Raw genomic sequence first — 15,136 nt, forward strand, 5'->3', positions numbered from 1 at the left:
CCCCTCACTAATGCCATGCTGTAAAATTTACAAAGCACCTTTAATCAGCGTTGTGTCACATTTATTGCTCTCTGTTGTGATTACATTAAAAGTGATTGGGTGAACCCGTGTCACGTGACCGTCCTTCGACAGGAGTTTCCACGACAGCTGAGTAGCAGCTAAATGCGTCTTTTCACCTGTAACATTGATCCTTTTCATCTCCGGCGAGGCGAAGTTTCTTAATATGGGAGACAAGAAGAGTCCCACAAGGTAAAACAGTCGCTAAACGTCCTCGAAACGGGACTTTATCGGGCCGTTTAAAAACAGAAACCTCGGTCAATGGATGGAGCCACTGAACTGTTCATGGCGGCTCGCTGCTGCTTTAATATGGGGCAACTGTCTGTGTTAAACTGAAAGCTCCCTCTTCCTATACTGTCTTCTGAGCCGTAAATACATTCAAAGTCGTGTTTTTTTGTGCTCTGCTTATCTTCCATCAAAGAGGGTTTCTTTAAATCGCCCCGCTCTTTGAAAATGTGCCGCTATCACAGTGTTTTTGTTTTGTTTTTGTCTGAAGGCCAAAGCGGCAGTTGAAGCCCTCCTCCGACGATGGCTTCTGGGACTGCAGCGTGTGCACGTTCAGGAACAGCGCCGAGGCTTTCAAGTGCTTGATGTGTGATGTCAGGAAGGGGACGTCAACTCGGTAAGTTTTTTTCCCCTAACGATCGGAGCACTGCGGGATGACTTTAATGTTTGATACATGATTAAAAAAGCTTTTTGAGGTACGCCTATCTATTACAACAAACAGTCTTTATTAAAGGATGATTAGAAGAATGAATGAAAATAATTCCTCAGCTTTAGAAACAATTTGAGACTATCAGCTGTGGTCATATTAAATCATTCACCAACTATTAAGATAATCACTGAAATAGTTTGAATATTATTTAAGATAAAATTCAGATCTAGGTTTCTTTAATGGAAATATTTTCTAGGACTCCTTTATAACAGTAAAGTGATTATCTTTGGGCTGTTGTCAAAACAAGACAGTTGTGGACATCATCTTGAGCTTTCATCTTTCATCTTGGGAGACACTGAATTGCAAGTTTCACCATCTTCACATTTAATAGACCAAATATATATGTTTTTTTTTTGAGACCACTGAGGTCACATCCTCTATTTCTTTTCTTAGAATTTAGCAGGTTTGCCATTCTTTGCTGGAAGTCTACCCACAAATTTCTTTGTCACGTCTTATCAGATTCGTTTCAAAGCTAATAGATGCAGGAATGCTTAGATGTACTAGGAAAAGTGTACAAACTAATTAACTCGCAGCTAGCAGATGGGAAAGTATTAGGTCTTTGAAGGCATCTCCTGGGAAGGATTAACCTACGTTTCAGCTGAAGTTCTCAGAAGACCTTGCTTAGAACTGATGCTTTTTGTTTTCTAATATCCTAGTTTGCCAGGATAGGAGGTTGAAGAGCTGCAAAGGAGTCTTAACTAAGCACAGATGTCACTACATCCACTGAGCTGTGCTGTTTGATTGTAGAAAGCTTTTATGGCTGTAATAGCATCTCTGACAATAAGTTAAAGTGAGTCAGTCTGAAGGTTTTTTACGAGGGCTCCTGAAAAAAAAAGGAGATGTTCTGAAAATATGAAATAAGGGAACCTGAAAAGATTAAATGGAGAAAAGAGAAATGTAATCTTGTATTGTAATGTCCTACACTGGGCTTTCCATTCCATGGTGTTGCACCAGCTTACAGTTATGTAGGTATGTACAGATACTATACCATTATTTACTGGACTTTGATATGAATGCATTAAAAACAAACAAAAATCTGTTTATTCCGTGGTTGACTTAAATTTTAGACTTCACTTTTAGGTTTATTTACTTATTTGTATTTTTTTCAGGGACTTTTGCGGTTAAATGATTGTTTTCTAGATCATAAAAAAGGCTGATGGTTGCAGACTCACATTGACAGATTGACAGTATGAAACCATATGTTACATAAGTCGGTCTAAACTCATTGCCATTAAAAAACGGAGGACATTTTTACATACATCTCTTAATGCCATAGTTCAAAGGATAGGTAAAAACATTATTTTTAAGTCTGTCTTAAAAGGTGACCATATGAAAATGAAATGGGTTTACTGGCTGCAATCACGTCTCCATGTATAGATTCCTTCCTGCTTTCGATCACAGTTAAGGTGGGGAAACCTAGTCCTAGTTTTAGGCAAAGAATCCATACTTTTGTCATGAACGTCCTTCTTTGATAGAGAGCCATTTGTAACTAAAAGAGTGCTGATTGAGCAGATTGATGTGACAGACCTTACTTACAGTTTCAGTGATATAAATGTAACCTTTTTTTTTCTGTCTCTTTCAGAAAACCACGTCCTGTTTCTCAGCTGGTGGCACAGCAAGTAAATCAGCAGTTTGCACCGCCTACAAATCCCAAAAAGGAGAAGAAAGAGAAGTCAGAGAAAGACAAGAGTGATAAAGAACCAACACTGAAAAAGAAAAGCCATAAAAAGATGAGGTAAGATGTTGTCAAAGGAAACGCTCCTCATGTTTGATGTTGATGCTGGGCTTTGCAACCACTGAAATATTTAGCATCCTTCAAGCTGTTTTCAAATCGTGTTTTCTGTTTGTTTGTCTGTTCACCAGGCCCAGGCTAAAAAACATAGACCGGAGCAGCGCCCAGCATCTAGAGGTCACAGTTGGAGACTTGACTGTAATAATCACAGACTTTAAGGAGAAAGCCAAACCCATGACCACTCCAGCAAGTGCTGCCTCAGCAGACCAACACAGTCAAAGTGGCTCGAGCTCTGATAACACTGAACGAGGGGTCTCCAGGTGCTCTTCGCCCCACGGGGAAGGCTCGTCGTCGATAAACGGAGAGACTCACTAATCTTGACACTTTCAGTCTGCACAGCCCAACATTCTTCTGCACTCTCGACCAGAGAATAAACTTCAACATGCAAGTTTGTTTAATAATACTATAAATGCCAATAAGATAGCACTCACTTCCATTTGGGGTTGTATTTTTCACTGCCACATGTGATGTTAAAGAATTCTAAAGTCAGGATATTTGCTGTATGTTCAATTCAAAGAAATTTCTGTTGCAGAGAGATCGAACATGATGAAAGGAAAAGAGAAAGTGTAGCATCGAGCCTCGGATGTCTGTGGAACTGTGCCACGTGCTGTAGTGACTTGGGTCATAACACCTCGGTGTTACCGTAGCAACACCCCCAGTTTATGGTTGCTGCAAAGATAAATTATGAAAGCATTATGAAAGAAAATATGAAGAAGTCATCTCAGAATTTTAGTTAGTAGACTTTTACATCCTTGAAATATGTTATCATTATTTGCACTTAATGGCATCCTGTGTTCATGATAACATTTTGTAGCATTATTCCACTTTCAGTTTATCATAACACTGTTGGCTTTATCCAGCTCTCATTGTATGCCTTTGGGTGCCAATCATTGTTTTACTGTTTAACATATGATATGCTTCTCCTTCACTTTGTAGAGTTGAGCATGATTGATTCTATAGAATGGTTTATATTGTAAAGTAATGTTGAATAAAATAAGTTGTAGACACTTTCTGGATGTTTTTAATTTTTGTTATAAAAAAGAAAAGTTTGACAGATGCATGGGTCTTTTAAAAGTTGCGTTATTGGAACAAAAGTATTTTCTTTAATGATTTGCATAGTTAATGGTCTTTTTTCACACCATGGCTTATATGTTTCATAAAGGCAAGACAGTACATGTATTTGTTAGCCAGGTAACAAAATATGGGTATTGTTAGAGTTTCAACAATACAACACCTAAAACAGTATAGTACTGCTCACACATCCAGCAGTACTTCCTGTTTGGAAGTTTATCTTCTTGATACCACTTCTGTGCTTTTAAGTAGAGGTTACAGTGCAGAACATGTGTTCTTGTATACGCCACTTCCAAAATCCTTATTTTTAAGTTACGTGCTAAAAAGCTTTGGTTTAACTCTTAAGACCAGAAGACTGTAAATCCCTCTGTTTGATATATAAGTATCAATACATAGCTTATTTGCACCACACTTTGAGTCGTCGGTCATTACCTGGCTATAAAGTAAAGCATGTAGCATTTCTTCTTCTTCTTTGAGTTTGAATGGTGGTTGGCAAAATTTAATTCTCTCAAAAATTTTGGTTTCTCTTAAGTATGTGACTGGAAGACTGCGAACCTTACATGATGTTTTTCCTATCAGATTCGCCAATGTAATATTACATTTTTCACGAGTTAGTTCTGATTTTAATTCCCTTCCTTGCTCATACCATTTGCAATCTATTAACTGTTTGACAGTTTCCGGTTTATTACAGTACAAGCATAGTCCAGTAGGGTGCTTGTTTATTCTAGAAGTGTTTGATTTAATCCTGTGTGTCAAATTCTCAGACGTGTAATGATCATCTCCTCCCTTGGGTTCCTGCTCTGCATTCCACCAATGCCTACGCATTTTTGAATACTGTAAAGATGTCTGCCTGTTTCACTTAGGTCCCAATTTTCTGGCCAAGTTTTGCGCATATGGTCTTTAATGATGGTTTTAACTTCTGATTTACTTAATGGTATTTGTTTGTCAATTAACTGTGTTTTTAATGATTGTTTAGCCAGTATGTCTGCTTTCTCATCCCCCCCCCTACATGAGCAGGCACCCACAGGAAGGAGATATCCAGTCCTCTATGTAGTCTGAGTAGCACATGAAAAATATTATACATAATATCCTGCCTGCATGACGACTTTCCGGACTTTGAGCTTGAAAGGGTTAAACTATCAAAAGCAATTATGGCACTGGATTGGCTAACAATATTCCAAGTAGGTCAGCTGTGTACACTGAAAGGTGGTCAGGCATGTAGCACTATTTTACAATTCTGACAATATAGCTGTCAACTGTACACACCCTGTACTGACAGATGGTTTATCAAACAAAGCCCACGTGTATCAGAGATGGGTGGGGCGGCAAACTGTCAACACCAACTGTACCCTTCGTCTACATCCTGTACTGACTTCATTTACAAGATAGATAAGTTAGCTGGTAGTTCACTGGATGGTGGCAATAAGCAACAAAAATGTTCAGTTAGCGCATAGAACTTGAAACACAAGATGCGATGCTATCTTCAAGCATTTCTCCTGTGCATGGTTTTCACCTTCTTTTCACTGCTGTATGTCTTCAACCAGCTAGCATCCACCTTAGAGGACAGAGACGACAAGAACCTGAGAGAACCGGGGACACACGAAAGGAGCGGTCATGACGCCGGGCGCTTTCTCAGGAAAGGCCCAGGACTGGCAGGCCACAGCGACCGTGAAGGAAGGGTTGAGAGGTAGCTTAGCTAGCTAATCTGTCACCTAGCCTTAGTTTTATTTCACAACTGAGCACATTTGTTTTACCATAAATAGTTAGGTTCTTTTGTTTGTGTTTTTTACATTTTCAGTTACTATGAGTGTAGCGGGTCCGTTTAGGTGGCCTATAAGAATAGTGCTGTAGTTGAAAGGTTAGTTGACTTAGCATTTAACGTTAGCGGCACAGAGCTAACTAGCTGGCTAGCTTTTGATACTTACCGGGCTCATAGTAATTTAATAATAGTTGGACAAATATGTATAATATACGTATGGTGCTTAGCTGTTTTGCATCAGTGTTTTGTAGAATTTTGTGTTGAGTAGAACCAATGCCATCCCGAATATACCTGTTAGCTAACGTACCACCTGTTGGCAAGCTAGAAAATTGACCATAAACATTAACTCTGTGCCTCATTAGTCTTTGGCTGGATTAAAACCACCGCTACCTGTTAAACTGATAACTCTAGGAGGCAGTTCAGGATATATATAGTCCTAAAACATTTGGTTCTGATATTAATTTTGATGTTGAGGATCCAAAAGATCATGTTTTTATTCTGTTAGGTGTAAATCACATTCAGTTTCATACTGGAATCCATATTGGAGACTGCCTGCTGATGTTTGTGGAGTGAACTGCTTATTGGAATCGTCTCTTAGGTATGACAAATTTTGTGCATCCTAATAATAAGACACAAATGTTCTCTATTAAATCAATAGACTTCACCTTAAGGCTATCACTTACTTGATCCGTAGTTCAGAGTAAAAGCTGGGCCTAATGCTGCATTCATAGCCATACATTGCAACTCTTGTGCTTTATGAAAACTATCAGGACTCTTAGATGCTGACAACCCAGCCTGAGTTTTAGTAAAACGCCATAATTTGATCATAAGTAGCCTACTTAAAGGCTGTGCTAATTTGGTCAAAACAATATTTTCTTCTACTTTGTCTTTTAACATTGAATCTCTGTTTTACTTTTTCAAGATTGGCATTGTCATTACACTATTAAACATGCCAGTAGTCTTATCACAGAATCTTTAATCATCTTTAAACCTTCACACAGTTATGCAGTCATGGGTAGTGTCGTATTTCTTGATACAAAGTCCTGTTGGGAGAGAGACTTTAAATAGAGCTCGTTTGATTGATCGTTCTTGATTCTGTCTATTACTGCTGGTATCATCAGATGCTAATTTGATGCAAACTTGAGCCCTGTACATACATTTGAAATAATTTGGGTATGTTGGCTTACCATATGTATTGTATACAGAAAAAGTGTCGTGAAATGTGTGACCCCTGTGACATTCACAAGGAGCACTTGAGGCAGCACAAAGAATGAATGATTGTTGTGTTTAACAGCCTTTAATTACATCCAATGACAGTGTGAACCCTACAGAGCTGGGGACCAGTCAGTTGAGCCTGCAGATATGTGCCTTACTTTGTTCCCTCATGCCCTCAACAGTGTATCCATGTTGTTAGTGTAAAAGCTGGGGTGGATAACTCATTCATGTTACTTTGTCTCTGCTCCTAGAGATGGGTCAAGCTCTGCAGTCAAGGAGCGTAGTGATGAGAGAAGTCATCTGGCTGTGGTGGCCTGTGGCCCCAGGCTCGAGGAGACTCTCACCATGTTGAAGTCTGCTGTTCTCCTCAGCAAAAAGCCTCTGCACTTTTACATCTTTGCTGAGGATGACCTACATGAAAGCTTCAGACATGCTGTAAGTGTAAAAGCTTTATGTACTTGTGTATTATATTTGTAGTTGTATATAAAATATATAGGGCTGTCAATTGATTAAAATATTTATTCGCGATTAATCACATGGTTGTCCATAGTTAACTCGTGATTCATCGCAAATGAATCACACATTTTTTACCTGTTGTAAATGTGAAGAGATATTTTTTAAAGTTTTTAATACTCTTATCAACATCGGAATGGACAAATATGCTTACTTTTATTTATTTTTTTTACTGCAACATTCCAAAACAATGACAAATACTGCATGCTCAGAAAATATGCTGAAAGCATAACATGGCAATCATCGCATATATCAATGATTTCTGTGAGAAGCACATCACATGTAGACTTACTCAGTCTGGATTACCCTCTTTTTAGATCCTTATTTCTTCCTTCCACAGTTAATAGTAATTCACAATCTACTTTAATCTGATCACTTTGCTTTGCTTCAGTCCCCCCAACACACCTGCACCTCTGCTCTCTGCACAGCTTCTGGCCCCGCCCCCTTTCTGTCTGTCTGTCTCTCTGTCTACTGTGTTGACTGTCTTCATCAACAGTCTGTTATTAATGGCAATCAAAACGATCGATCGTTACCGAATGACATCTGCACCTTTTTGTAAGCTTTATAAACAGCAACAATCAATGCTTTACAATAGGGACATACAGAGATACACAGTAGGAATGTTTACATTGCGTTACAGAACTGCATATGATTGTGTGCGGACAGAGAGCGTCCTGATGTCCTGTGACTCCTGTCACTGTTTCAGTGCTTTTCCTCAACAGGAGAGAGGGCGAACGACCGGCAAAATGTATGTAGCGGAAACACTGCCGGTGGTAACATGTTATTAACGCGTTAACTTTGACAGCCCTAAAAATATCATTATTTATTATTATTATTAAAAGTCCTCTCTGAGAAACATTATGCCAGGCTGCATGCATTTATGTTTAAATATAACGTGCATATTGTTAATGGCCGAATTACTTTTGTGTCTATCTCTTCTTAAAGCTGGATTCCTGGCCCAGGACTGTCCAGACCAAGTTTAACTTCACCATCTACCCCATCACTTTTCCCAAGGAGAATGCAAAGGAGTGGAAGAAGCTCTTCAAACCTTGTGCCTCTCAGAGGCTTTTCCTGCCAGTATGTCTAGAGTCATCGTTTATAAATATAACCTGTAATAATGACACAGCTGCAAAATGTGCTAATAAGGTTTTTTGGGTGTCTGTTTTCCAGCTGATCTTGAAGGAGGTAGATTCTTTGCTCTATGTGGACACCGACATCCTTTTCCTGCGGCCGGTAGAGGACATCTGGGCCCTCCTTTCACAGTTCAATTCGAGCCACTTAGCTGCCATGGCTCCTGAGCATGAGGAGCCTCGCATCGGCTGGTACAACCGTTTTGCCCGTCACCCTTACTATGGCAAGACAGGCATCAACTCAGGGGTCATGCTCATGAACATGGCGCGCCTCAGGGAGAATTTTTTTAAGGTAATTGCTGAGGGATTTTTTTTTTCTTGTGTTGTTTTTAGCTCTACTGTTGGCTGTGGCTACTGTGTGGGATAATTTTTATCTTTCCCATTTCATATAGCAGTGTATCATGAGGCCTCTGTGACATTAAAATACAACATTTGGATAAGTGCTCACGTAGTAAGCATGTGTTAAACAAAAATAAATAAATAAAATCTAAAATTTCCACAGGAATGTTTAGGAAAGTGTTTCAGTGTTGATGCAAACATAACCACACATAACCACGTAACCACATTACATTCAGTTTGTGACATCTAGAGATGTGTGACGTATCGACATTGAAAAATAGTCGTACTGAGGGAGGCTTCAGGATTAGCTGTACCACTAAGATCGACCACCTGAGGTCACTGTTGTAATTCTATCTGAACCATTACAGTGAGCAGACTCTAACATGCAGGAAGGTTGCTCTCCAGGAGCAGGGTTGGAGACACCTGCTCTACAAACTGAACAGTTCCTTTGAGTTGATCTGAGGAGTTGACAAAAGAATTGCAGGTTTTTGTTTGCCTTTTCAAAATGATAAGATCCCCTCTTTATTGCTGTATTTTCCTTCCAGAACGACATGACAACAGTTGCACTGAAGTGGGATGAGATTTTGATGCCCCTTCTCCAGAAGTATAAACTTAATATCACCTGGGGCGACCAGGACCTTCTTAATATCATATTTAACCAAAACCCAGGTTTGTGAAAGCACATACAAGCATTATTTAGTCATAAATGTTTTATTAGTGCATGACACAAACACTTGTTGTTTTGGACATTAACCAGCTATTTAACAATCAACCTAATTATGTCTCTTTGTATGATACAGAGAGCCTCTATGTGTTCCCCTGCCCGTGGAACTACCGTCCAGACCACTGTATTTATGGCAGCAACTGTCAACTCGCTGAACAAGAAGGTGTCTTCATTCTCCATGGTAACAGGGGAGTTTATCATGATGACAAGCATCCAGCATTTCGAGCAGTCTACGAAGCCATCCAAAAGGTAACGACCAGAAATCTGCACTTTCTTTGAGTCCTAACAGTAAAATATAAAACTGGTCTTTACTCAAGTGGTCTTTTTTTTAACAGTAGCCTAAAGTTAAAGGATATTTGTTCATTCAAAAGTTGCTGTTCACGGGCTTCCACACACGCCAATAGTAGTTATGCTTAAAAGACTTTTAGTGAGGAGCGATCATTTTTATAGACTTTCGTACCCCAGGCCTCTTTTTCTTTGGAGGGTAGTTGTGAAGGCAGACCAGAGTATTTGGAGAAACATTTACGAGTCATTATATTATCAATAGGCACTCCAGGCCATTGCTTTTCTCTTATGGATGCCTCCATCCAGCAGTGCTTAATCAATAGCCTGTTAAACATTTCCGTCATCCTGTCTCAGCTCTCCCAAAGCCGACAAATCAGCCCCTCCCTGCTCTGACCACTCAAACAACTACTTTAGATGTTGTCAGGTGTCAGGTCATTACATGTGTTGCAGAGTCGATGTGCTTTATACTTCAAAATGTAGAATATATTTGTTAAAATGAAATAGGAGTTATAAAAGGCATTCATTCTTACATGTTTTGGGTATGTTTTAATTGTGTAGCATGAAATAGATCATGGTCATAAGGTAATAAGGTCAGGCCTTATTAGCTTATTTTCTTTTTTTTTAAAGATCATTTTTGGGCTTTTTGCCATTAATTGGTAGGACAGCCGAAGATAGACAGGAAAATTGTTGGGAGGAGAGAGTGGGGGACGACATGCTCCAAATGATCGGCATTCACTTATTATTCTTAACATAGTCCAAGCCTCCATGACCGAGAATCATTTACAAAAACTGAATTTTTAGTCCTTTTCTGTATTGTTCATGTTTACTACTGAATATAACTGCTTTCTGGTAAAACAAAGACAAAACACTCACACTTACTTAAAGGACAATGCTCTTTTTAAAAATATATATTTTCCACAAATACCATGAATTTAAATATTTACTTTAAAGGAGCGATTCACCCCTGGAAAAAGCCACTGTCAGTCAAAGCTGGTGTTCTCTGTAATCGATAGAAGCAATAATATTTGAAATTGGCGCCATAGCTGTGGAGGAAGTTGTACAAACAGCTCGTGGTTTCGCCCATTCTACATTCCTACAACACCCAGCGTGCATTGCGCCCCTCCCTCTGAAAGGGACGGCCCAGTGAGAGACGCTGGAGTGAAATACTACCGTTTCGCTGCAGGCAATGGCTCAGAGCGGCACAGAATCCAAAATACGACGAGAATATGCCGGTGGATCGTCTAAAAAATCTTCGAGTCTGGCCCTTTAAATATTAAAATGACTTTTCTAGGGCGCCGATATAGCTCAGTGGTTAAAGTGCGCTTCCCATGTTCCGAGGCAAAGTCCTCGATGCAGTGGTCCGGGTTCGACTCCGAATCTCAGCCTTTTGCTGCATGTCATCCCCACTCTCTCTTCCCATATTTCCAATTCTATCCAGTGTCCTATCAATAAAGGCAAAAGCCTGAGCAGTGTTTCTTCTAAATGTCAAACAGGAATGTGTAAATAGTGTAGTTGTTTGACTGTTTTCTGTAGTGGACTTGATGCTATGGTGAGTAGTTACAGAGGCAGGATAAATCATACTGACAACTACTTGTTTTAAGGAGTGTTTCAATATTTAGTTTTGTGTTTTCACTGGATTTTTTGACAATACAAAAAATAGAATTCCCACCCTCACTCATCGGTTAATATCTCTCTCTTGAGTTTGTGTGTTGGCCAGATTTCCCTTTGTTGGAACAGCTGGAGAAATCTGGCTGTCTGTTTACGCCTTCTGTAAAATCTAAGCATTTTCAGAATTAACGCACTTTTAAGTTTGTATGACGCCCTGCAGAGCAGTAACAGTGCATGCTGCCACTTGTAAATAAAGAAAGCACTTGGATTAAAAAGTGTGACATCTGTGATATTTCCTCCAACTGGGTTTCAGCTTTTTAGAGCTCTAAAATCCACTACACATCCAACATCAGTGAGCGCCACATCAGCTGGAGAGCTCTCTCTCTCTCTGCTGGATGGCTGCTCGCCTTCGATCTGCTCGTGTTGATTTCAGCACGCCGGTCAACATGTAGGCAGCAATCGGGGGAGCAAGGGAAGCTTCATTAGCTCGTCTCCATCCATTACCGCCACAGGGCCCGGCCTGGCCACTATCAGTACGGCCAGTGTTCTCAGCCATTAGGTAAACGAGCAGGCTTCATTATGGGGCACTCGGCCCTCATGCCTCCATCAGTCTCTCAGACAGCACAAACACACACACTGCATCCCAGACAGCACATAGCAGACTCCGCCTGATTTGAGAAGGTGGAGGACTGCAGAGGCTTGTCATTAGGAAGCATAAAACATGGCTTGTATTAGAAGGATAGATGTAAGGTTGAGGTCTTTGTAGTACAATTAGATTATTAGAAAAGAGCCTGGTCTAACTGAGGAGGGTTTCATCCTTTGTTGTTATATTTTGTTGAAGCTTTTATCAGCGCTTCCTGTTGCTTCAGCTCCTCGGGCCCCCTCCCACTTTGTTCCCACTCAGTCCTTCGAGAACAGCATCCTAAAGCCTGGAGCAGGCAATTCTGGAGGAAACTCTCATTTCCATCTCACCAAGAGCTCCTTAGTCAGCCGGGCTCCCAAGGCAGGCTCTCCCAGCCAGCAGAGGAGCTTGCAATAAAGGGCACTACCATTACCCAGCCAAGCCCACAGAAGAGTTGTAAAAATTTTAGTGCTGATGCTAGTTTGAGACATCATGATGGCTGTGTGGACAACGCACCAGCAGCATCCACATAAAAATCGATAGGAGGCCGTTAATGGTGCTTTATTGCCTGCTGCAGTATATGAAGGATAATAAAGAAGGTGGGCTTTGAGTAACCTGATGCTTGGTCAAACTATAGAGTCAAATGAGCTGCTGTACAATAGTGATTTCTTCCTAATTTAATAGAGCAGTAAAAGAATGGTGGACCTCAATATGACAACAAATGGCCTGCATCTTTATTTACATAAGCTGTGCTTCCACTGCTGGAGATTTCTTTAGTAACAAGGAACTCCACCAATTTGTCCATTATGGTTACAGGTGGATTTTCTGAACGCACCCACTCCCACTACTTTTTGTTATAGCTGTGTATTATGTGCATAATTACCTTCCTCATTTGTGTTGTGGCAGGGAAATAGTTTGGGCACTAACTGCCTGTATAGTGGCTGTGTTTGTAAATCCTTACCTAAGCCTACACTGTGCCTGACAAAATTCTTCTCTCCTAATTTTACCGGGCTGAAGAGCTGGAAGTTTTTTCTTTGCTGTTCACTCGCCGGCACAAAAGCATACAGTAATGAAGCATATCTGCAGCGCTGCAGCTGTAGCTTTCACCAGCGCTGTCACGCCTCACTGAGCCCATTCTTGTATAGTTGTGGTAATAGATATTCATAATCCAAACGCTCTCTAAATTGACAGATATGAATCAAACGCAGTGCGTTAATGCCTCGAACTGACAGTGACGAATGTGGCACTTCATTTGCGTAATTTGAATGCAGCTCTTATTGTCCTGTGATGGCTGTCGCAGGAGGCAACAGGTGTAAAAACACACTTTACGTCTTTCTTGAGGGATGTCAGGAGAGGGAAAAGAGCTGAAATTACACTGTGTGAAGCAGGAGGGACTCATAACTGTGAATAAACAAAGCTGTAATAAAATGTGATCTTAAGCATGAAATCCGAAATATTTCACCTGCATGTTTTTCTCTTCACCACAGTATCAGTTCGGTGAGAACATGGAGACCTCGCTGCTGCAGCCGCTGGAAGCCTCGCTACAGAGAACCACAAATACCTACTGTGGAAGAGCCAGTCACCTGTTTACCAAGAAGCTGAGGCAGAGCATCATGTCTGTTCAACAAGGCGTCACACAGAGGTGATGATCAGGAGAGCACTTGAATATCATTCCGTGATTAGTGTCTAATGTCACTCTGAAGGTGAAGGGCGAAGATGAGCTGGATGACAAAACTGAACCATCTTTCTGTTTACATTCTGTGTTTTAAGACTGTGGAAATCAGGAAGGGTAATCCGTGGAACAAATGCTATTTTTATTATTCTTACTTGAAGCTGACGTTGGTTCATAACTGTCCATTAACCACACAGTTAGATCATAGATGTTTCACACTGTGGTGGGAAAAGCACTCCAGAGATTTTGGACTTTATAGCTGAAAAAAAGGACACTTAGTGTATTTTAGACAATCAAGGTTATATGATTTAAAGAGAACCTACAATCATTTTGATCAATCATCTCATCTTTTTGGAGGAAAAAGAGAAATGCAGCAGGGCACTTAAAGTGGTAATCTCGAAGATCTCAGTTTCGTTCTCTTTGGCGGCACCTATGGCGATAAAGGGTAATTGCGGGAGCACACTTCCCAGATATCCAGACAGTGTCGCATGAGTGACGTCAACGGTTGGCTCCAGTTGTAACTCTTGATTTTCCTTGTTGACGGTGGCTTTTCTTTGTTTGTTCAGCCATAGTAGATTACTGTTTACTCGCAACACTTGCAGAGACCGTAAAAGCAGCAGCTTAGCTCCGCCTACTCTCTCTGGCAGACCAACCACTGCTGGGTGATGGAAAACGTGTCACTAATTGGGCGCCGCTTGTGATTTTTTTCTGTGAATGTCGCCACAGACACCCAGTCTGTATTACTGCAAATGCAAAGGCTTTCATCAGTGGGCCATAGGCTCAATCACCATTGTGTTATGTCATTTGGCAATAGATAGTCACTTAACAGACATTTATATACATGCAAATCTTCGAGATTACCACTTTAAAGAGAACCTACAATAATTTTGTACAATCATCTCATCAAAAAAAAGAAATGCAGCAGGTACTTAAATCTGCTGTTCTTATTAAGAGTATTTTATTAGAGTTTTAATATAAGTTTACATGTGGCCTGTGTAACTGTGTTTTTGTCACTGCAGTATATCATGGATCACATGTTGATTTCAGGTACTTGTTGGTTTTATGGGAATGTTTTTATTGAATGATCAGTATTTATTATGGTTGGGAATCTGTGTGACAGGAAGCACTTTTAATGTCTTCTCCAACAATGTAACCTGAAGCTATCATTTCATATACTCTGATATGGGAGTTTTTCAATCATTGTTTACAATACATTGTATTAGCAATAAGTCATTTCAGTAACAGATGTAAACATCTTTTCTTATAACTGGAACTATGTCATGAAGGGGAGTTTGTTTTCCAACAAGCCAGCTAGTATCAGGAAATGTTCTCCCAGAAAGATTCAGCAAAAATTTGCACTATTGATTTAAGAAAATTATGGATTGTAACAAAAAGAAAATCACATCCGAGATTTGAATGTTTAACTTAAAAGCCAGCATAGACATTCAAATGTATATTAAATAAATGGGAAATAAATATTTTATTTAAAAACATTTGTAATGGTGCCTTTCAAATGTGTTTGAAAACGTAAAAGTCATAGCATTTCAAATGTGTATGCTTGTGTAAGGGCGTAGTTGTAAAAAGATTCTGCTAGAGATGCCTGACGTTGAAATCAGGAATATTTGTTGAGGCAA

The 15,136-nt window shown here is 40.0% G+C and overlaps 2 protein-coding genes across 3 annotated transcripts; both read left to right on the top strand.

Annotated features, from left to right (window-relative positions):
- Positions 1–120: 120 nt before the first annotated feature.
- On the top strand, positions 121–3,563 carry LOC138613048 (YY1-associated factor 2-like). The gene is made up of 4 exons (XM_069686618.1): positions 121–249; positions 554–679; positions 2,355–2,507; positions 2,636–3,563. Exons 1-4 carry the CDS (start codon positions 224–226, stop codon positions 2,877–2,879), a joined length of 549 nt encoding a protein of 182 aa, XP_069542719.1. The 5' UTR covers positions 121–223; the 3' UTR covers positions 2,880–3,563.
- A 1,471-nt stretch (positions 3,564–5,034) lies between these two features.
- Positions 5,035–13,974, top strand: LOC138613013 (glucoside xylosyltransferase 1-like). 2 transcript variants are annotated; one of them, XM_069686571.1, is made up of 8 exons: positions 5,035–5,322; positions 5,900–5,992; positions 6,861–7,044; positions 8,068–8,199; positions 8,293–8,544; positions 9,137–9,260; positions 9,392–9,564; positions 13,318–13,974. In XM_069686571.1, exons 1-8 carry the CDS (start codon positions 5,105–5,107, stop codon positions 13,474–13,476), a joined length of 1,335 nt encoding a protein of 444 aa, XP_069542672.1. In that variant the 5' UTR covers positions 5,035–5,104; the 3' UTR covers positions 13,477–13,974. The 2 variants fall into 2 exon arrangements, with proteins under 2 accessions (XP_069542672.1, XP_069542673.1); XM_069686572.1 differs by lacking the exon at positions 5,900–5,992.
- The last annotated feature ends 1,162 nt before the right edge of the window (positions 13,975–15,136 follow it).

This window comes from Semicossyphus pulcher, unplaced genomic scaffold (genome assembly GCF_022749685.1).
Source record: "Semicossyphus pulcher isolate SPU_LCO1_2020_fin unplaced genomic scaffold, fSemPul1.0.p SCAF_8, whole genome shotgun sequence".
Lineage (NCBI taxonomy): Eukaryota > Metazoa > Chordata > Actinopteri > Labriformes > Labridae > Semicossyphus > Semicossyphus pulcher.